Source organism: Sebastes umbrosus, chromosome 5 (genome assembly GCF_015220745.1).
Source record: "Sebastes umbrosus isolate fSebUmb1 chromosome 5, fSebUmb1.pri, whole genome shotgun sequence".
NCBI lineage: Eukaryota > Metazoa > Chordata > Actinopteri > Perciformes > Sebastidae > Sebastes > Sebastes umbrosus.
This window is the reverse complement of record NC_051273.1, coordinates 37,696,197-37,720,124: the sequence shown is the minus strand read 5'-3', so window position 1 is coordinate 37,720,124 and position 23,928 is coordinate 37,696,197. Positions and strand designations below refer to the sequence as shown.

Below are 23,928 nucleotides of genomic sequence, written 5' to 3'. Positions count from 1 at the left end.
ATTCTTATACAGTATATAGTATTGAAAATGCTAAATACTCACCTCTACTATAGTAGAGGTGAGTATTTAGCATTTTCATGTCATTTATTCTCCACACCCTCATGTGTAAAGACTTTCAGTCTACTTGGAACCAGAACACCTTAGGCCACAGATTGATCAATGACTTTGTGGTCACATCATCAGGTCTGGGGGCGTATGTCTTGGACACTCAGGTGAAGATAGCAATAGAACTGTCAATTAATCACCACGTGGAGAGCTGGATCAGATGGCAGGGGAGACTGCTGGACAGACCTGGAAATCCAAACGTGGGTGAACTGGGAATGTTTGGCTGAGGCCACATGAGGTTTTCACCTCCGGAACAATGTCTCGTGCATCTCGGGGGAGGTTGGTGACATGGAATCTGAGTGGGTCATGTTGAAAACCTCTATTGTGGAAGTTGGAGTTGCGGCAACCTAAGAACACAATGGTGGAACCCAAAAGTGAAGGAGGCCTTTCAGGCTTCGTTGGCCCAGGGGTCTCTTGAAGCAGCAGACTGATACGAGGAGGCCAGAAGGGCTGTGTGTTCGGTGGTCAAAGAAGCAAAATCCAGGTGTGGGAAGAGTTTATGGAGGCTATGGAGAAAGACTTTTGAAGAATTGGCTGAACAAGAGGGCTCCAATCATCGGGGTATCACACTGCTCAGCCTCCCGAGGAAAACTCAGGGTGCTGGAATGGAGGCTCCGATCGATAGTATAGTATATATTTTTCCACTGTGTGGCCATGAAATAAAGTTGATGGATCTGTTGCACCACCTGCAGTGGCATGGTCAAGTCATATCGAGCTGGCACATCCCCGCCCGAGAAGTCCAAACACAACTCACCAACTATAAAATCCTCAATCAATGCTATTGGACTCCAAGAAGAATGGCAAGGATCAAACTAAAGGCCCCGACACACCAAGCCGACGGTCGGCCGTCGGACAGTTTGGGGTCGTCAGTTAACGTCTGTCGGCCTAGTTTTTGCAGTGTGTCCCGCATCGTCGGCTTAAGTCTTCCCGTGTCTGAGTTTTTTTGGTGGTGGAGCTGGTCAGTGAGAGAAATCACTCTGATTGGCTGTTCAGCTTATCCGAATCAGTGCACGAGAAAAGAAATGGAAGTGCACACACAGAAGGCTCCTCAAATTTTTCATCTAGTCAAGAGGGTGAACCCAGACGGCTCCTCCCATGATTCATCTTCATGTCATCTGATCATTCCAATACACGGATATTTTCCCAGCGACATGGCCAAGTGGAATGAAGCTAAGTGGTGAGTGAGAGTGGTGTGAAAATGATCGGCAGACGCAGCTTTGTTTCATGTACGTATCATATCGACGGCTTGTATATCCGCCGTCCTCGGTTTTCCGGTTTCCTTTCTGAATGATGAATACAGACTACCGCCACCTGCTGGTGTGGTGAGTTATTTCCTCTCATGCAGGTGCAGAAGGAATACATGCTAACTGGCTGTCGGCGGTAATCTTTGCGGTGTGTTTAAATGCAACAAAGGCAACGTGAGGCAACGCAACAGTCGGCCTTCATCGCTGCTAGTTATTCGATATTGGCTTGGCGTGTCTGGGCCATAACAGATGAGGATTTGTGTTGGCCTTGTCATAAAGAAGTTGGAACAATGGTACACACGCTATTTGACTGTGACATGTTTAAGGGTTTATGGGGGAAGACAATATCTTTCATAAATGTACTGTCCAATGTCTCCCTGACCAAGTTAACAGGATGCAAGTTTTTTGTGAGACAATGGAAAATGGTCACACCCTCGTTATTCCAGCACTAAATCAAACTGATGTCCAACATAGCAGGTTACGAATGAGTCATATTCAGACTCTCAAGACGCCAAGACTTGTTCTTCCTGAAAATATGGACAGCACAGAAAATGCCAACTGATTATGCCATTGGCTTTTTATTTTATTTTATTTTATTTTTGTATTATTTTCCAGATGAACCCACCTCTTTGTACTGTACTGTTGCTTAGTATCTTTATTGTTTGTATAATTGATTTAGTCATGAAGATATAGTGGGGTAGGATGGGGGAGTGTTTAGTAACCTTCATGTTAAAACAAATTGTTGGACACAAATACCATGAAGAATAATAATACCACCTGCAGTGGATATGAATATATGATTGGTAGAGAGACCTACAGTTACACTCCTCAAACAGCATCTCTCTCTCTCTCTCTCTCTCTGTCTCTCTCTCTATCTCTCATCTCTCTCTCTCTCTCTCTCTCTCTCTCTCTCTCTCAGTGATCTTCAGCTCAGCTCGGAGTGATGAGGTAAGAACGGACCGCTCCTTATATTTCTGCCTGTAACTCACATTGATCTCGTATTGCATGTATACAAACCGTCCGAACCGAGCCGCCTGGCCTCCTTGGGCCTGGCTCGGCCCGGCTCGGTCCGGTTCTTCCCGGCTCTGCTGCTAAAAGCTGCGAATTCAAGACAATACGAGCCTCGTTGATCAGCGCAGATCATGCGAGAGGAGGCTCTAAAACCTGCAGTTTTAAATCACATATTTAAGCTTTAAATCACATATTTAATGTTATAATCACATGTTTAGGATTCGCTTCTCAAAGCTGCGTTTTTATCATGTTTTTATTTAATTAATCATGAATGCGTTTTTTGGGGGGGATGCGTCCTATTTTCTCTCTCCTCCTTCATGCGGGCAGAGGGCTGGAGGGATGGAGGATTTAGGGATGGAGGGTGGAGGGATGGAGGATGAAGGGATGGAGGGTGGAGGAGCTGATGAATCATAGATGTCGTCAGAAAAAAAGCAGCAGCTAAAAAAACACATTTTAGAGGTCAAATCTAAAAATGAAATATAGAAGACAAACAGATTTCGGGTTTTAATTTCGTGAGTGAAACAGTAAATCTGTTAGTGTTTATTTGAATAATTAGGTCATTAAATTCTTTATCTGCGTGTAAATGTGGGTTTTTATACACGTGAACGCATCGAGCTCGTTCATGTTGAATCCAACGTGAATATTTGTCGGATTTGATTGCAGGTTGTTTATTGGATATCCGACCGGTTGATGGTTTGTGGCCTGCGGTCTGTCCCAGTCTGTCCCAGTCTATGCTGGTTTCACTGGTTCATTATGAGGCTCTGGATTGCTTCTGCTGGGAGGATTCAACGCTGTTCATTCATTCGGTTTGTCTCAGTAGGCCTTTTTAGTGTCTGTTTTTGTGTTTAATATCGAGGTTCTGGGTATTTTATAGATTCAAATTAGTGTTTATTTATTTCTCTGTATATTGTTCATTTAGTGAACTGGTATGAAAAGTGAAAGTAGATCCAATAAAAGGTTTGATTTGATTTGATCTGATATTAGAATAGACTATTAAAGGACCCTGGTGTGATCAGAAGCAGGTCTGGTGGTGATGTTTCTATCAAATCTTATATGTTTGAATTTGTAGATTTGGGGCTATTTTGCATGTTGGGGCTATTTTGCATGTCTTCTTTCAGACTAGTGGAAAGAAAACATCCAAAATACACATTTAGTTGGTTATTTTACTTCTTTGTCTATTTGCATCTGTAGATTTCTCCTATAAATTCAACCAAAGTTAGCATTAGATAAGGCCTCATTTGCATATTTAAACATAACATTTCTGAAAACTTGTAATACAAAAAATTATTATCTTAATGTAAGTAATCGACTGGAGAAGTTTAATTTTGATATCTTTAGTTAAATTTGTTACCCTATTCACCTGTAGTTTCTTTAAAATGTATGGAATTTTACAAACCATATCTCTTAAGGCCATTTCTCTCAGACTCTGAGCCAGAAATCTCCACTTCAGTAGCACTTACACCCACCAAACTTTTTAGTGTCATTCCTATCTATATTCTGAAGGTTTTTACTGAGGGGTTGTTCATATATACAGTAATTCATAGCCTGATTTATACAACATTTTATTCATAAAAACATGGCAAAAATTTTCTTTTATGGCTGTTGACAGTATATTTTTATTTATGGAGTGATAGAAAAGAATTCCCTCCGTAAAACCCTTTGACTGTAATATGTCAACAAAATGAAGCAAGAATGTTGAACCTGGCTTTATCCAATGTTCAGATTTCTTTTCTGGTACATACAGCATTTAGCACTTATTTAGTAAGATAATCATTTGCATATTTAAACATAATATTTTAGAAAACAAGTAATACAAAAAAAATAATTTTGTTAATGTAGCTCAGTAATAAACTGGGGAACTTCTATAGTGATGTATTAGTTAATTTCTTTTAGCCTATTCTCCTGTAGTGCCTACCCTTAATTTGTTTCCATCTATGAAATAATTAAAAGAAATAGAGGATGATATTATTTGAAAGCTCGTGAATATTTATCCAAAAGATGACTATAAAGATAACAGTGTTGGGGTTCTTGCTGCTTCTCTTCTTCTTCAGTTGAGCTGTTTTTAAAAAATGTAACTATATTTGCTTATCAGTTAGTTGCACTTGATGCCAGATTTGTTTGAGAGTTTGCATACAGTACCGACAATCTGTCTGCTGCACAGGATGATTCTTAATTAGGACACGAGCACTTAGGTGCAAGGAAACCTATTGTTTTTGTAAAGATTAATTTTCCGCAGCGAAATCGCATTTTTGAGGTGCTTAGGATGCACGAAAACTCACGAAAATTGGAATACACATCAGAACTGGCGAAAATTGCAAGGTTTTTGTAGTGATTGGGCTCCGGCGTCGCCAGCGGGCTCCATAGCACCCCCAAATGCAGGCAGGTTTGAGAAAAAGTTACTTCCATCTTCACAAAATTCGAGAAGGTCATTGCTCACGTGCAACAGCGTATTAAATATTTTTGAGATTTTTTCGGCCAACAGGAAGTCAGCCATCTTGGATTTTGTGCGTTAATTTAAAATTTACGAACACATGTTTGAGGACTTTAGGATACACAAAAACTCATGAAACTTTACACTCATATCCACACTAGTAATTACTTGAATTTGGTGGTGTAATTGGGCTTGGGCGTGGCATGTTAGCTCTTTAGCACCCCCTTATTACTTTTAGCCTTTGACACACCTTTGGCGCCCTTGGTATACTCAAAAGCTCATGAAAGTTGGCAAAAAGATGGACATCTGTGAACTTTTTGTGAATGTACAGCGATTGGGTTCAGCGTGTTTAGCGGGCTTCATAGCGCCCCTTAACGCGTGGAAGGCCATAGTTTGGACAAAGTTGGTCAGTGCATTTCATGTATTTTATGCGTACTTTTAAATACTCCTCTTAGAGAGTTTATTGGATTAGCGTCAAATTTGGGTGGTATAACCCTCAAACTAATAACTAACGCTAAATTGCGAAGGAATTTTTGATTGCTCGGATGGTGATGTCATAGGTCATGTGAGAAGACGCCATTTATCATTATCACTTTACAGGTATGGAACTTTACGATACTCCTAGAGGATTTAAGAGATCCATCTCAAAGTCGGGCAGCAGAATCTCAACACCTTCACCATGCAAAATTGCGAAGCTTTTGTGTTTTCGCGAAACAGCGTTGTTGTGGCGGCGCGGCGAATTTCCATGTTTCGGCATGACACAGGAGGCTGTTGTAACTTGACTTTACATAGTCCAATCTGCCCCAAATTTCACAAGCTGGATAACAGTTCAGGTCTGAAGACATATATGTGCCATTATGAGTGATAGTCATAGCGCCCCCTACAGGAAACAGGAAGTTGTTGTAAATTTACTATACATTGCCCAATCAGCCCCAAACTTGATATGTTGTATAAGAGCCTTTGGCGCCACGCCTCCAGTAAATTCCCTCTAACTGTTGCGTGCAGTGTCCGACTTTCATAGAAGCAGCGGGTACCCCCGAGTGAGCAAAGGGGCAAGGGCACGTTCAACGTTGCTTGCAGCTTGTAATTAATTTTTTACTTGAAAGCTATTTGTAATAATAAGAAGATTAATTGAGGAATTATGATTACAAATAGATTTGTTCTGATTGACTGTACATTTTCTCTGTTCATTCCTCCATGGAAATCTTTGATAATAATCACAATAATATTATAATGGTATACTTGATATGATGTTCTATGAAAAGCACAAACTTTCAGTTTTAGGTCACATGTTGTTTTATTTTGAAACATATTGTTTTACCTCCATTGAGCGCTGCAGGGATGACGTATTGTTGTAGGCCAGCCAGGAAGTTAGCATCGCCCTGGTTTCCTCGATAAAAAGCCAATGGGATTTTTCCATTTGGTTTTGGATTATTGCAGAAAATAAACTCTGTGGCAAAGAAACGTCTATGATACTGACACATTTTGTTCAGCAAGATAATCTTCACAAATGAACACCACATTTATGATTTCTGAAGTGTGAATGCAATCACCAGAAGTAAAAAGCTAACATTAGGCTATAAACCAGCTACTTTAAGCCAACTTTATTTCAGGCATCTAACTAAAAACCCACTCAAAAAACCCATTGACTTCCAAAAGAGGGAAACTGGAAGTGCTAAAATGCTAACTCATTTCCGGGTTTTAGGACCCATTCCTGCAGCACTCTATTAGAGAGGAGGCCGAGAGGACAAGAAGTGAAGGGGAGAGGTGATGTTGTGGTCATATGATCAGCATCATAAACTACTATAAAACTACAAAGGTTGAGGTTTGGTTGTACTGGTTTTGTAAGAAAGGTCTGGCTGTAAATGTGCCAGAATCTGGTGTATTTGAACGTTTTTAAATATATACAGTATAATGAGGGTAACGTTCAGTTCTGAGGAGGTTTATCTGCAGATTGGATGATTTTCCTGATCAGTGATACTGAATGCTGCTGAGTGCTGATAGATGCGTCTGATGGAGGATGATGGAGTCTGTGTGGAGGATGTTATGTTGGATGGAGGGTGTGGCTCCTCTTCTGTCTAAGATCTCTGTTTACTGATGAACATCACTCAAACTTAGAGGAAATGTCAGATTGACTGAAATCTAGAATTTCAACCTGGAAAACAAAGAGGTGCTGTCAGAATAATGACTTTAATCAGATTCACGGTTTAGAAAAAGAAAAGAGAGAAACTTGAGTGGAGATTTCAGCTGTTGGTTTCAGGGCTGTAATCTGTATTTTAGAAACACTGAGCTCAAGAGTGCATGTGGTTGAATAATGGCTAAACAGTAGATTAGGTTTGGTCATCAAGAAAGCATATCATAGCCTACGTTTATTTTATGAATCAAACGGGGCAACTCTGACTCTTTTTTTTCACCAAACCACATACAAACAAAATGGTGCTACTACAAGGTCACCACAGTACTGGACAAACTGGACTTGAGGCCTACATTTGAAAATATAAGTTGACTACATGTTACCACGGTGACCTGATTTCCATCAACATTTAATAAAGTTTGTAAAAACCTCCACATCCCCCCAAAACACATGTTAAAAGTGCTATTGATAACATTGATAACATACAGCCACTAGATGTCACATTCTCCCTCCCCCCTTCCATTGAATTTACTTCACAACAAGTCGTTGCCAGGCACTCTCAGCCATTAATCCGTTTTTTCCACACTAACTGACGACTCAGAGAAACCACATGATACCAACATTGTTTTACTATTGGCTCACAAGCCTTGTTAGTAGTGGGAACTGAAAAAAATCAGATATCTTCCGCAGGGATAAACAAAACATTCCTTTTGGACCCGCCAACATTTTTTAAATTATGAATTCACAGTCATAATATTTTTTTTTTCAGGAAAAGCCACATTTTTATTTGGCAATTTTCTTAAATCTCCGTGGATGTATTATTCCTAAAAAAAATATTTGTCTACATTAAAATGTTATCAATAAAACCTTAAGTTGACCTGCAGAGTCTTTGCAGAGAGATAATCAATCAATGTTCACTCAGATATTCTTTATGACAGAGTTATTCATTTTTGTTTTTGAGATGTCCGATGTTTATTTGGTAAATCAAATTTAGCCTCCTGTCTCTCTATAAATCTATAAAAACTCTATAAATCTTTATAAATCCATATATATATATATATATATACATAACAACGGTCTGTTATACATCATAACGGTCTGTTATACATAACAATGGTCTGTTATACGTAGCAACGGTCTGTTATACATAACAACGCTCTGTTATACGTAGCAACGGTCTGTTATACATAACAACAGTCTGTTATACATAACAACGGTCTGTTATACATAATAACGGTCTGTTGTACATAACAACGGTCTGTGTAACAACGGTCTGTTATACATAATAACGGTCTGTTGTACATAACAACGGTCTGTGTAACAACGGTCTGTTATACGTAGCAACGGTCTGTTATACATAATAACGGTCTGTTATACGTAGCAACGGTCTGTTATACATAACAACGGTCTGTTATACATAATAACGGTCTGTTATACGTAGCAACGGTCTGTTATACATAACAACGGTCTGTTATACATAACAACGGTCTGTTATACGTAGCAACGGTCTGTTATACACAGGCCAGCCATTAGGAATTATGGGCAGGGGGACAGACTTTCCAAATTGGGCCCCTCATCCACCCCGATTCCAGGTTGCCCAGATTCATATGATACCAGTATCTTTACTCCAACTTTAAAAATGAGCCTGCTAGCGGGTTTTATTTGCTAGTCTGCCTATAGCTCCTCATCTTTGTACGTCCAGCTTTGCCTGTCATACCTGCTGCTTCTCCAGAAATGTGTTCATTGCTCTGATCCTTTCACTTTCTTGTTGTCTCTGTACCCTGGCTTTTATTTTGTTGAGCCCCCGATCAGGGCTTTCCACAAGGATATGGAGTAGCCAGCCAGAGGGAAACAGTAGCCAGCTAGGGGCGTCTGGGGGCATGCCACCCCGGAGAATTTTTCTTTTTTTATAAAAGCCCAAATTTGGTGACCTGTGGCGCATTGTAATGCTACTATTCCATCATATACACTGATCTTAATTATTGTGTATTTCAATGAGTTTGCCTGCCTGATTGTAAACATGTAGTGAATTATTGTAAAGGAGAATCAGGCTTCTAGTGCATTTTAGCCCACAGTCTGTAATAGTTATTAATATTAAACCACATCTATTCCTGACTGATCAGAACTTTTCTAATTTAGAATCATAGACCTTATTTATTATTTATTTATTGACACCTTCACTGTGGTTCATCAAGACATGCCACAATGATGGTTAATGTATAAATGCTCTCTTATTCAATGGAAATAAACAGGGTTACTTTAAGGGTACCAGGTCTTATCCAGCCTGTGTATTGATTTTAAATTAAACTATTTATAAAATAAACCTATGGCAAAAAGAACTCTGAAATAACAAAACATGTGAATCACTTGACTCAAATCATGTGAATCTAGTTAATCAACTCAACTTCTATCATCTTCACTATCATCATAATTTATAACATAGGGGCAGAAACAGCAGGAAGTTCCATTACATCATATTTATATTTATGATTTGGGACATCTGAATCCATGTATGAGTCCGACCCTCTGGAGGTCATGCTCTCATTGATCAGCTGTTTCCCGTCAATTATGCCCCCCACAGTTTCATAATGAACCGACAATAGTTTTACATTTCTCCGGTGGGGTCGGTCGGCCTGATGTCACAGAGACAGAAGCAGCATATTTCATATTTCATCATGTCAACAACAGCAACAAAAACAACAGCTTAGCCATGTGTTTTCAGACAGGAAGTGTGAGCGCTGAATCACTCTGATGACTTGACAGTTTGTTGTTGCGGTGAATGAAGCCTGTTGAATGTGCTGCAGTAAAAGCTTCATCCATCATCCACCCATCTCCTCCCCACAAATCTTAATATCATGGTGATCGCACTCAAAGTACCATTTTCTATTTTTGACAATGTCCGCCACAACTAACAGTTTTAGTTCAGGTTTTCGGAGGATGAGATGACGGTGAATCATTTTCCACAAGATTTTTTGTCACATTTAGTCAAGGATCAGTCTGGTGTTGTTCTATATTTTTCTTATTAGCAACAAATCCCATAAAAAGACCCAAACCAACCACATGCCAGTCTGTCTTTCAATATTTCCACTTGACTTCCTGTCTGTGGCTCTCAGCTCCAAGCTCATTGGTTCCTACTGAAGAAGCACATCTGTAAAACCACAAATATATAGTTTCATGTTTAAAAAAGACTCAGTAATTTGCTAAAACAGCTGGTTATTGTAGTTTTTAATCAAGCAAACAGGAGGAAATAGTGAATTTGTTGGGGACTATTTTCAGTGGAAGATGAATCCACGTGTGGTGCTGTAGGTGAGTATTTGTGACAGCAGGACGGTGTATGTGGGATTGAGTCAGAATAAACTACAGTGTGTGTTTTTATGGGTATGACGGAACATGTCAGCCAGTGACACAGTGTGGCTCACTGATGTGTTTTTAGTAGTTGTTGGACCATAATTAAGCTCTATGGCACAGAGGAAGAAGAGATATCAGGCTTTGATACACACACAATACTTGTTAGTAGATACATTCACTGTTGGTTGTGGATGAGACACTAGAGGCAGCTTCTTGCTTTCAGCATCATTCGTTGTGATTCGTTGTGATTTGGCACTATATAAATCAAATTGACTTGACTTGACTCGTTAGCTTAGCTTTTAGCATCCGGAGGGCAGTGCCTGTTAGAGGAAATGCTTTTATTGTCTCAGGGAGTGTCTCCTCTCAGTCTGACGCGCCAGATTAAATTACACTCTCATCCTGGTTTAATATTATAGCGTAAAAACTGAAGATCTTTTAAAACCCTGAAACACACTGAGAGGAGAAGACTGTTTTTAGAGACGTATCTGGTTGTTTGACTGCATTAGCTCTCCACACCGACGCCATTTTCTCCTCCTCTTCCTCCTCCTCTCACCCTCTGCCTGGAGGATGCGGTTGCCACGGTAACCAGACGGTCCCCACGGGGGTAGAGAGAGATGCAGGCTGGGAAGGATGTGGGGGTGGGGTAGGTGGGGGTGGGAGTGATCGACACTCTCTTTGTTCAGATACATAATGCACATTTAATATGTGAACATTTATTATTAAGAGAGTTATCTGAAAATCTGACTTCACAAAGAAATACTTATAAATTAATCATTTAAATCACACAATATATGATCAGTATCTACAGAGTGTTCTATGGGTACTCGTGGGTACCCATAGAACCCATTTACATTCACATCTGTCTCAGTCTTACAGTAGATTTTTTTTATTAAGTCTGTCAATCGATTCAAATATTTATTTAATCAAGAAATTGTATCTGTTTAAAATGTATCTTATAAAGGGAGATTTGTCAAGTATGTAATACTCTTATCAACATGGGAGTGGACAAATATGCTTCCTTTATGCAAATGTATGTTTATATTTATTATTGGAACTCAATTAACAAAACGAAACAATGGCAAATATTGTCCAGAAACCCTCACAGGTACTGCATTTAGCATAAAACAATATGCTCAAATCATAACATAGCAAACTGCAGCCCAACAGGCAACAACAGCTGTCAGTGTGTCAGTGTGCTGACTTGACTATGACTTGCCCCAAACTGCATGTGATTATCATAAAGTGGGCATGTCTGTAAAGGGGAGACTCGTGGGTACCCTTAGAACCCATTTACATTCACTGATCTGGAGGTCAGAGGTCAAGGGACCCCTGTGAAAATCGCAATGACAGTTTTTCCTTGCCAAAAATTTAGCACAAGTTTGGAGCATTATTTAACTTCCTTTGCGACAAGCATGCCAGTATCTTCACTCTATTTAAAACTGAGCCCGCTACAACCTAAAAATTGCAAGTTGCATTAATGTGTTAAAGAAATTAGAGGCGTTAAACTGCTGACAAATGAGATGTAGAACGTAAACATTGTAAACATTTGACTGTATTGGTGACATCAACCATTGAGGTGGACGTGTGCATTAGCACTGATATGTTTGAGTCAGGTGCTGTTGAGCGATATCCGATATATCGGCTGATAATCATAAACTACAATCTTGATACAGATCCTTTTAGATTATGGAGCTATACAGTGAATTGAAAAAATGGCAATGAAAGAAAAAAAAAAAACCTGTCCTGAAAAAGGAAACATTGAAACACCTCTATTGTAAAAAGTCATATTGAAACTGAAATAATTTCCACTGAAAAATAACGCACAGGCATTCAATTTTTTTTTTTATTTCATGTCAATTTTTTTTTGCGTTCTGATGTGTTTTTCAATCTTCAAATTTATTCTTCATGTCATTCTTTTTCAGTTGTTTTTTTTATGCTTAGAGAGTGGATTCGTTTTTTTCTTTTTTTATTGTGACCCAGATACAAACTGAACATAACATTTTACAGTGTAAAACTGTCTCATGGAGACAAGCTAATATCAGCCGATTGATTTCCATCTTTATTCCTTATTGCTGTGACTGTTTGGATCTTAAATGAGTAGAAATTTGACTAAAAATCAAAATGATTCATCTTTTAAATCATCTTCCATCTTTCTCTGTAGTTATTCAGGTTTCTCTCACTGCTTTCAGAAGCAGAAGAAGTACTCAGAACCTTTTGTAAAAGTAGTAATACTACAGTTTAGAATTACGCTGTTACAAGTAAAAGTCCTGCATTATAATTTTTATGAGTGAAAGTACAAAAGTATTAGCATCAAAATATACATACAGTACCAAAAGTACTCATTATGCAGAATGGCCCATTATAGTTTATAATTATTGATGCTTTATGTGTTCATCACTTTAATGTTGCTGGTAAATGTGGCACTCATTGTAATTACTTTATATACTGCTGGGTAGTTTGTGAATTTCCCTCCGGGGATCATTAAAGTTTTATCTTAATATATAATAATAACATCATCATTTAATAGTTATTATATTTGTATTATTAATCTGAATCTGCACAGTAACTAAAACTGATAAATGTAGTGCAGTGAAACGTACAATATTTACATCCAAAATGTAGTGGAGGAAGGAGAAAATGGAAATACTCAAAGTACAAATACCTCAAAATTGTACTCGAGTACAGTACTTGAGTAAATGTACTTCCCTGCAGATGGATTGATTCTCTGTCTTTCTTTCTCTTGCTGTTTCATCTCTTCTCGCTGTCGTCTCATATCGGGGTCACACGCTTCAGAGTGGTCGTTGTCATAGTAACTGCACCGTTAACAGGCTCCGTTGACGCTCGTGTTAAGTCTCCGTCTGATTCGTTATCCTCCTGGGAGCGCCCACATTTTCTTACCCAGCATGCTTTGCCAGCGACTGCAGCAGTGAGCTGTGTGTGTGTGTGTGTGTGTGCGTGTGTGTGTGTGTGTGTGTGAGAGGCAGAAAGAGACATAACTCAATGTGTCACTATGGCGATGGTGGGGGGGTGGGGGCCTGTTACCATGGTAACACAGAACATCAATATGTCAGAACAGGTGTTTGATGAGAAACCCCGACATCACACACACACACACACAAACACACGCACACACACACACACACACACACACACACACACACACACCAGCTGAGGTGTGCAGTATGAAGGGGACCTACACACACTCATTTATTCTCCTGTAATCGTGAGGACCCTCATTGATGTAACCCCTAATTTAAGCATAAACAGCCCTTTAAAGTAAAACTGTCCTCAGCCTAACGACACTGTCTCCTAGAAAATATGTTTCCATATGTGCTGTCTGGTTTTCAATCCAGGGGTTCTCAAACATTTTGGGACCAAGGACCCCTTACAGGGGGAACATTTTTCCAAGGACCCCCTCTTAATTGTAACAATTAATCGTAATCGACAAATGTAATTAAGCGTATGGTTACTAACATTTGTACTCTTAGCCATTGGAACTATTTGTATTCTAAGCGTTTTCAACCTAAATACTTAAGATCTGTTTCATAGTGATAAACAGAAACGCATTTCAATTTGAATCATGTTAGATTATAAACCTTTAAACAGAGGGTCATTTTATTCAAATTGAATTTGGACTCAACTTGACAGCATTTATACTTAATGTAATTGTCCTCATAAATCCAGACAATTAAACTTGCCAGTCCAAAGCGTTTGACCTTGACTTTCAGTAAGTGCTTCAACTTTAAAATAATGAACATATTGCTCCTTATGCATCATTGGCAGAAAGCTCTGAATAAATCACAACAGAAGTTATCATAACAGTGTTGAAAAACACGTTGTGGTCATAAGCATATTACTTCAGAACATTTTGATTGGAATATTTGCATTAGAGTGAGTGAAGTGATTCATGACAGAGTGACGTGATGTGTCACAATCATATCAGAGTTTATGACATGGGGGGGAGTAATGGACACAATATGCTGTTACAATCAGCTGTTCATTCGTGTCCCGTGTTCACAACATTCAGTGTCATTTTCACGGTACAAACTTAGTAATTTTAAGCCCAACCATGTAGTTGTTTCCTAAACCTAACTAAGTAGTTTTGTTGCCTCAACCTAAGAGAGTGTTTTTGTTTAATTCACAACTTGAAGCACGTGTTTACTGCTGTCTGAAAAGTGACGCCGAGGGGTCTGACGAAGTGTCAGTACGTGAAAAGGATGGGATAAGAACATGTTGTCATCACAGGAGAAACACGTTCTTGGAGTGTGAATATGCGTTTCTGCTGGTTAACTGTTGAAACGTGATGGTTCTGCTGGTGTGTTGTTCTCTCTGTCCTGCCTCTGGGTTCTGGGCTCTAATTATCCTGGTGTCCGTTCTTTTGTTTTCTTTTCTTTTTTTTCTGCCAGTAAATTGATGCATGTCTGGTTCAACTTTTCATGGGTCAGTTTTAGATTGGGTTCCAAACTTTGGACATGTGAAGACGTCTAGTCTAAACCTTTTCATTGGTATGTGTAAGATGAATGGGCTGTTCGATTGTTTTTCTACATATAATGGCTATAGCTACTGTGTTGAGCTCCTGGGCTGTCTGGTTTTTATCATACATGTTTGTTGTTTTCATCAGCAGCAGTAGAACGAGCTGACTCGTCACTCTTACAAACCGGAAGTTAGAATCAGATAAAGTGTCGGTATGTGTCTGTGTTTGGGCTTGAAACTCAGTGAGCAGTAATAGTGAATAGTAATCATAAACTGTACCGTATATAAGAAGTGGACATAGTCACGGTGACGTTTGTGGACTGACATTTTGAAGCCTCGGGGTCGCCATCTTGTTTTTTTGCAACAAGAAGTGACACGAGAAGGAGGACCTAAGTACAATTGAACACTAAATAAGACATTTTCAGGCAACCAAAATGTTACAATTACCTTTCATGAAGTGAAAACACACTGTGAAAATGTTAGTTCTAGGACGAAAACACAGACAACTCCCAGACCGGACAACGCCGTGGTAGCGACCTGTCAATCACAAGGTAGCCCCGCCCCTAAAGCATCCCCTGCTTTATGGTCTATCTGACTCTAAATGGGACCATCATTTACTAAATGAACATCATGCTGTATTGAAGAAGACTTGAAAATAGAGATTGAGACCATAAACTCATGATTACAATGTTTACTGAGGTAATAAATCAAGTGAGAAGTAGGGTCATTTTCTCATAGACTTCTATACAATCAGACTTCTTTTTGCAACCAGAGGAGTCGCCCCCTGCTGGCTGTTAGAAAGAATGCAGGTTTAAGGCACTTCAGCATTGGCTTCACTTTTCAGACCCAGAGGTTGCCGCCTGGTAGCAATAGACCACACAGGCACATACAGGTACTTAATACTGGTACTTAAATAAAAGTTTGATTTATACACATTATTTTCCGATCTTGCCTGAACCTGAGCATTCGCAATCCCCTGATAAATTAAGGACCTTTACAAAGCTGCATTGTGGTAAAATAAGGATTTAGTTTGTCTCATATTTCATCACATCATTTTGATAAAATTATATAAATAATGAGAATTAAACAAGATTATTCCTGTCCTATACAGTCCTCTGCAGTCCGTCCTGCAACCTGAGAACCCGTCCAGTAAATCCACATTAAATGACAGTCTGGATCAGGTTCCTCATAGTGAAGCAGTGACATTTGCTGCACTGACCGCCTGCTGACTTCAGATCTGCTGCACTGAGAGCACAAAAACCTGACGACAGAGAGACAAAATCATCTGAATAACAACGAACACAGTCATTTGATTTGATTTACTCTCTAAAAACAAACAAACAAAGAGCAGAGTCTCTTCCTCTCCACACGTTGGTGGGAGCTCTCTGAATCGTCGTCTCTGCAGTGAAGGTCACAGTTGGATTCAGTCACGTGAGCTGCTTTAAAGAGCTCACTGAGCATGTGCAGCTCTGACCCCAAAGTAATGACCTCACTGTGACCACAGACTCTATCTGAGGTTTAATTATTGATCACTTTATTCATTTGGTCTATTGGTGCACGTTTCTCTCAACTGTGTAGTCACTGAACAGATATTACAGTCATCCTAAAGAACGATATAACATTAAAACAGTTATTAAAATAGGATATAAGCATGCACAGCAGTATTGAACAGCAAATATTAAAATCAGTAAAGACAACATGCAACCCTGTCTGCTAAAATATTCTAGTCAGTTCAGGGAAAATGATGGTTCAAACCTGAAACTGGTTTTGCTTGCTGTAATAATTCCTCCTGTTCATAGTAGACATTAAAAGATCTCTCCATAATGTGTAAGTGATGGAAGACAAAATCCACAGACCTCATTCTGTACAGGAATACAACCTAAAGTTTATCTGAAGATAAAGTTATTATGCACATGACCAAAACTACTCTCTGAATCTTATCCAAGAACTTTGAGTTCAGAACGCAACCATAAAAACATTCATCGTACTTTAGATATCGTATAAAACAAATGAAGTATGTTGTCAGTTTATGTTTGTCAAGTTCAAAATGTTTCCTCGTTATATTAATAAAAACCGGGGCTGTCAAACAATTAAAATAGTTAATCACGATTAATCGCAAATTAATCGCACGTTTTTTATCTGTTCAAAATGTACCTTAAAAGGAGATTGTTTTGTTCATTGTATTTCATCAATGAACGGAGTCTCTTGTCCGGTTCACCTCAGATACTTTTATTTACCAACCTGACCACTGAACATTCATGTCGCGTTTTCCTAACCTTTTCCGTCCTTGTTTCCGTACTTCAACAGACCGTCGCAGGTCTAACAACAAAACCATTACTGACACCTTGTGGTAGGAAAGTGCAATGTCACCTAATCATTACAGAGATTTGTCAAGTATTTAATCCTCTTATCAACATGGGAGTGGGCAAATATATTTGTTTTATGCAAATGTATGTTTATATTTATTATTGGAAATCAATTAACAACACAAAACAATGACAGATATTGATCCAGAAACCCTCACAGGTACTGCATTTAACATAAAACAATATGCTCCAATCATAACATGGCAAACTGCAGCCCAACAGGCAACAACAGCTGTCAGTGTGTCAGTGTGCTGACTTGACTATGACTTGCCCCAAACTGCATGTGATTATCATAAAGTGGGCATGTCTGTAAAGGGGAGACTCGTGGGTACCCATAGAACCCATTTACATTCACTGATCTGGAGGTCAGAGGTCAAAGGACCCCTTTGAAAATAGACATGCCAGTTTTTCCTTGCCAAAATATTGCATAAGTTTGGAGCGTTATTTAGCCTCCTTCACGACAAGCTAGTATAACATGGTTGGTACCAATGGATTCCTTATGTCATCTAGTTTCATATGATACCAGTATCTTCACTCTAGCTTTAAAACTGAACCTATTGAGTATATTGCGTTAATGCGTTAAAGAAATTAATGGCTTTAAAATGAATTTGTGTTAATGCGTTATCGCAGCCTTAATAAAAACTTGATCTAGCCTATATGGCATTATGTTCGCTTCAACAGCCAATAATGTTATTATGAAGCATTATTGGGTACTAATTAAAACATGCAACACAGAAGAATACAATACACAGCAACAAGTAACACGTGTCTAAAAAACATTTAACATTGATCTTAATCTTGTGATGTTTCTAAAGAGGTTAAATAAACTAATTTATAATACAGGGTTTTTTCAGCAGTCCTACAGAAACAATGTGCAGAAAGATGAAAAGCAGAGTAATGAGTGGAAAGTGTTTGTGTTATCAGACTGATTCAGGATCAGATGAGTGGAGGTTGGAAAATAGCCGCAGGAGAAACTTAGATAACATGTTATCTAACAGACTGAAAAACATCGAGCCAAACCAAAACTGACATGACAGATTATTAGATGCTCCCTGTAAGCCATCTGATGAGGATGAGGAGGAAGAGGAGATCTTGTTTCCCCTCTGAACATGAACACAACAAACGAAGCAGAAAGATAGAAGAATAAAACACACAAACGTTGATTAACAGTCTAAAATGGGTTTTATCTGAATAGGGTTTGGTGGAAGGTGTTTTTTCTGTGTGTGAAACAGCTCAGACAGAATGAACTGAAACTCTCCTCTCGTCTCTCTGGATAAACATCTGTTTATTCACACAGTCAGCTACTGCTCATCTTTAATAATAACAATCATCATCAATAATAATACAACTTATTATTTTGAAATGCGACAAAACTGTAGATGAGGTCTTTGTTTGGATGTTCTCATTTATTTTTCTTTAGTTCAGTTTTGTAGAAATCTGCTTACACAAAAAGATTATTTATTTATTTATTTATTTTAGTGTTAATTGCTTTTCCCCCCAAACTTTATAAGAAAAAGTAAAAGTATTAAATGAATGTGAAAATTCAAAAAAAAAACTGAGAATTGCAAAACATACTCAGTATTTCTGCATGCTGTTACTGTCAATCTGTTTTTGTTAAAACATATAGTATGATACATATCATTGTAAATTATCATACCAAACGTTTCTCTATTCAGTGCTTCATCCAGACTGTATTTTTTTGTCTGTTTCTTTTCCTTTTTGACAAAAATGCAGCAAAAATCACTTTAATGAACTGATGATATCTGCAAAACTTTAATTTGTAGTTCAGAGTCATCTACCTGCCATCAATTGCAGTGACTGTTGTTTTTTACAGACTTTAAAGGAACAATCTGCACTCTGGGCTCTTATTTGTGATCAATATTTTATAGGCTGAACAATGAACTGAATAAATAAGTAATTTATAAGTGAATCAATATGTTTTTCAAAGCAGACTGAATGTGAGAAGCTTGTGACTTCTTGAGTGGCGTGTTGAGATGCCGCTGATGCAAACTCATCATTTCCTGCTGTTGCTTCACATTAAAACTCCATCAGGGTGTCCTGTAAGATGCTGATTGTCTGGTCGTAACAAGTTTGAAACCTTTGGCCCTGTTCACACCTGGCATTAACATGCATCCTGAGTGATCCGACCACAAGTGGACAGCTTTTAGTACGTCTCATTCACACCTGGCATTAGAATGCGTCTCCGTCTTCAATGGCCACTTGTGATCCGATCTCACTTCCCCGCTCTATATTCAAATAAACACGTAGAAAACACACGGCTAATACAGCAGTATTAGCTAATATACATGAATGTCGGTAGTAATATCCTACATTTTCCAACCCGGGAGGCAGACAAGCTCTCACGTCTGCCCGTCTATTCACATGAGGAGTGCGGAGACCCATGGATCCCAGCAGGACATCAGTTGAGTAGGCGGTCCTTAATGTGGCCCCGGACACATTCACTAAACACTACTAAAGGAATGTGGTCATATGTGGTCAATGCATCCTGACTGTGTTCACACCTGTACTTAGAGCTGTCCACTTGTGATCCGATCACTGAGGACGCATGTTAATACCAGGTCTGAACAGGGGCCAGGGAATGTGAAGCAGCTTTGTAAAACCTGCCACCAGTCTCTCATCACTCAGACTAAAACCGTTCCTCCTCCTCCTCTTCCTCCTCCTCCTCCTCCTCCTCTGTGTTCCTGCAGGGGGCGCTGCACAGTGTGAAGATGGCCAACGCTGTGGCTTCCTACGACCAGCTGGCCCACCAGGTGGAGGCGCTCCGTAAGGAGAACTCTCACCTGAGGAGGGAGCTGGAGGACAACTCCAACCACCTGTCCAAACTGGAGACCGAGACCACTGGGATGAAGGTCAGTATGGATGCTGCAACAATACCATCACAGAATCAAAGGACCAAACCGCTGGTCTCATTTTAATGTTTTACAGCATGTTTACTTTACATTCCTGCTGAGAGCTTCTCCAAATCCCCCATCAGCTTTTAGACTGATGCTTTACCTGCAGGTCAACTGTTTCAGTAGCTATGCTGTGAAAATGATATTGTCAAACATAAAATACCTATGAAACTACATCTCTCTGCAGACCGTTAAGTCTTTGAAGATTGATATTAATAGAATTGAAGTGAAAGGAAATCAATCAAGACACTGATGGTTGGTTTTGACCACAGACTGTATATATAGATGGACCATGTGTCTCCACTCCCCCCCACTGTACAAAAGTGAAGCCAAAATATCCTGGATAGTGATAGTAGTGATCGGGGGGCTGAAGCCACGGTATTGTGGTCCCTGAGCATGGCTGCAGCTTGTTAGAGAGAGAGACTCACAGTTGTCAATCACAGCTGTCAATCATGACGTCTCACCCCCTTTTTATAGTATCAAATAACGAATTAAATCCAAACTTAGAAAAATTGACACTTGAACATACATCAGCGTGATAAGAATTACCTAAAATGACAGAAACCATCTTTGTGAAAAATGTATTTGACGTTTACTTTGACTTTTTAGTTTGGCCCATATTCCATCCACTATCATGGAAGGGATGGGACTTATAACTATATGGTTTTGTCAAACTAACAGTCCAAAATATTCAGTTTATTACCATAGACAAAGAAAAGTGGTAAATAATGAGTTCGCGTGTAGCCGCTGTACCCTCCTCCTCTGCCTGCTCGCCTTCACTCAGACAGCGCGCGTTCTCGCGTACTCGCTTCACCTCTAGACGTGAACGCGCGCTCACTACACACTGCAGAAGAGTTAGTTTAGCTCTGAGAATATCTAGTGAATGTACAGTGGACGTTTGTGCAGAAATAACTGCTGCAGCTCCTCCAGACCAACAGAGGTTTCCCGTGTCTTGTGAGGTGATGGAGCTCTGCAGAGAGTTACGTTGTCTTCTCGTTACCGACCGGGTGCCGGTGTCTCCTCTGCTCTTAGGCAGGAAAAGCCAACACTAGGATCAGATCTAAATCATGTTCATGGAGAGACCTTCGTCTGGTCAGCTAACATTACTGCCAAGCAGCTGATATATAGAGTGATATTGTGGTTTTAGCTGACGTGTGTCGCCTCACTGTTTTGAGCGGTGCTCGTTCAGGTATATTTAGAGCGAGCAAGCGCGAGCCCGATGCTGACTTTCGTTGATTTCACGGCCGTAGGTGTCGCTGTTAAGAAGCATTTCTGAAAGTTACAAATAGTCCCTTTAAATGATTAATGGTGTTTCTGTCCATTGACGAATCATTTCAGTATTAATTTGTGTTAAATTGACAAACAAAAAAAACGCTGAAATGGTCCTTTAATATGATGTACACTGTAGAAAGTGAGTTTATTTTAACTTTAAAATATAAAATATCTATGTATATGTATGTATCTATGTCCTCTCCGTACTGGAATGAAGGTTCCTTCAAATGCATTTGTTTATAAAAATGATCCGAATCTTTAAATTCTTTGTTTTTCTGATCATGAAAGTATATGAAAAACTGTGAAAAAAAACATTAATTTGTAATAATATTTAACCCTTTAGCTCGCCGGAGAAAAATCATATTTATATTTTAGAGACATTTTAACTCACTTTCTCTTCAAAGTTGAACAAAACTTTAAACTCTGGACTGAATCTGAAATGAACTACATTTGTAGGAAAATAATACATAGAAATAAAGCGAGACAGAGATAGAGAGAAACCTGTGAAATCAGGCTAAGACCCAAAGCCTGCTGCACATAAATCCCATCAGCTGCACGCACATAAACACACATGTACGTGCACACATGCATGTGACTACACGCACACACTCACGTGTCCAGATGCTGACAGCAGCTGGATTATCATACTGAACTCAGCTGGTTTTATCAGAATCAGGACGTCCGTCAACTAGACACGGTTCACCTGCAGCAGGTGAGTCTGCAGGAGGACATCCGTCTGGACATAACAGGCATGACAGAGTTCTGATCAGGAGGAAGAAGCTCGTGGACATGAAGGAATGACTTCTGTTTATTTTTGTCTGGGATGAAGAAGTCAGATTTTATCTGCAGCTGATGGATTGTGAAATCAATTTTTTTCTGACTATGTTTTTTTTTGTCTTTTTTTGCTGTTTTGATGATTTTATTATTGTTGAAATAAGATTTAAAAGGAACTAGAGGTCATTTTACTCCATTTTATTGACAAGATTTAACCCACAACAGTCAGAGAAAAGACTACAGGAATGAAGTTTTTCTAGTTCTGACTGATTGGTGTTCATGTGAGTGTGGAGACAGACCACACAGGACATGTCTTCAGTACTGTTTCTGGGAATTTGGGGCTTTTAATGTCCCGAGGAGGAGTTAACATTCTTCAAATACAGACAAATCACAGATGGTGGGTTTTTAAAAAACTGATTCTGATATTCTTCATAGGTACAAACCTTTAAAGGTGACTGTTTTTATGCAAAATTATGAAGTTGAATTCAAATGCAGAGAAGGAATTTAGTATTTATTCTTACCGGTGAGGAGAATTCTCTGAAAGATGATTTACGTAATCATGTTAAAGGGACTGTTTGTAACTTCTTACATGTACAAATCATTGCGGGTCGATGTCCCATGTGTCTCCGCTGTTCAGACTCAGACTCCAACACAAACTACAGTGAAGCACCAAAACCTCTTGGTTGTATCTAGTGAAGCCCGTCTGTTAAACAGTTGGCCGCGGTCAGAGGACGTGGGGGGACCGTAGCTTTGGTCTCCAGGACCGGAGTCTCTGCTGTACTCTGCTCCTCTGCCTGCCTTCACTCACACACCGCGCTCGTTCTCACTCGCTCAGCTCGCTCCACCTCTCACCTGCATGTGCACACACTCCACACTGCAGAAGAGTTAGTTTAGCTCTGAGAATATCTAGTGAATGTTCAGTGGACATTTGTGCAGAAATAACTGCTGCAGCTCCTCCAGACCAACAGAGGTTTCCCGTGTCTTGTGAAGAGAGAAACGTTATCGTCTCCGACCAAAACTCCTGTGTCTCCCCTGTTCCGTCTGGCCGCGGTCGAGAGGCTGAGGCAGGATCACAGTATCAGCATTGATTCATGGAGAGACCTTTGTCTGGTCAGCTAACATTCGGTCTGTGCGACCCTCCAAGGATATGCCTCCCCAGACCATCACTGACCCACCACCAAACTGGTCATGCTGGATGATGTTACAGGCAGCATAACGTTCACGCGGCGTCTCCAGACTCTTTCACGCCTGTCACATGTGCTCAGTGTGAACCTGCTCTCATCTTTGAAGAGAACGGGGCGCCAATGGCGAACCTGCCAATTCTGGTGTTCTCTGGTGAATGCCAATGGAGCTGCACGGTGCTGGGCTGTGAGCACAGGTCCCACTAGAGGACGTGGGGCCCTCATGCCACCCTCATGGAGTCTGTTTCTGACAGTTTGGTCAGAAACATGCTTACCAGTAGCCTGCTGGAGGTCATTTTGTAGGGCTGTGCTCTGGCAGTGCTCCTCCTGTTCCTCCTCACACAAAGGAGAAGATACCGGTCCTGCTGCTAGGTCGGTCCCCTTCTACGGCCCCGTCCGGCCCTCCACGTGTAACCGCCGGTCTCCTGGTATCTCCTCCATGCTCTTGAGACTGTGCTGGGAGACACAGCAAACCTTCTTGCGACCGCACCTATGGCATATGGATATGCCATCCTGGAGGAGCTGGACTACCTGTGCAAACTGATTGGACTGCAGGTACCGCCTCATGCTATAAGTAGTGACAAGGACACTAGCAGAACTCAAAACTAAAGAAGAATCAGTCAGGAAGGATAAGGAGGGAGCAATTGTCTGTGGCCACCACATGCAAAACCATGGCT

General features: G+C 39.9%; 1 protein-coding gene across 2 annotated transcripts in view; it reads left to right on the top strand.

Annotated features, from left to right (window-relative positions):
• The first annotated feature begins 2,193 nt into the window (after window positions 1-2,193).
• Window positions 2,194-23,928, top strand: part of apc2 (APC regulator of WNT signaling pathway 2) — a 65,892-nt gene continuing 44,157 nt past the window's right edge. For both annotated transcript variants that reach the window (XM_037769699.1, XM_037769698.1), the window contains exons 1-2: window positions 2,194-2,297; window positions 19,821-19,982. In XM_037769699.1, the coding sequence (XP_037625627.1) occupies window positions 19,842-19,982 (141 nt within the window). In that variant the 5' untranslated portion in view covers window positions 2,194-2,297; window positions 19,821-19,841. The remainder of the gene's footprint in view (window positions 2,298-19,820; window positions 19,983-23,928) is intronic.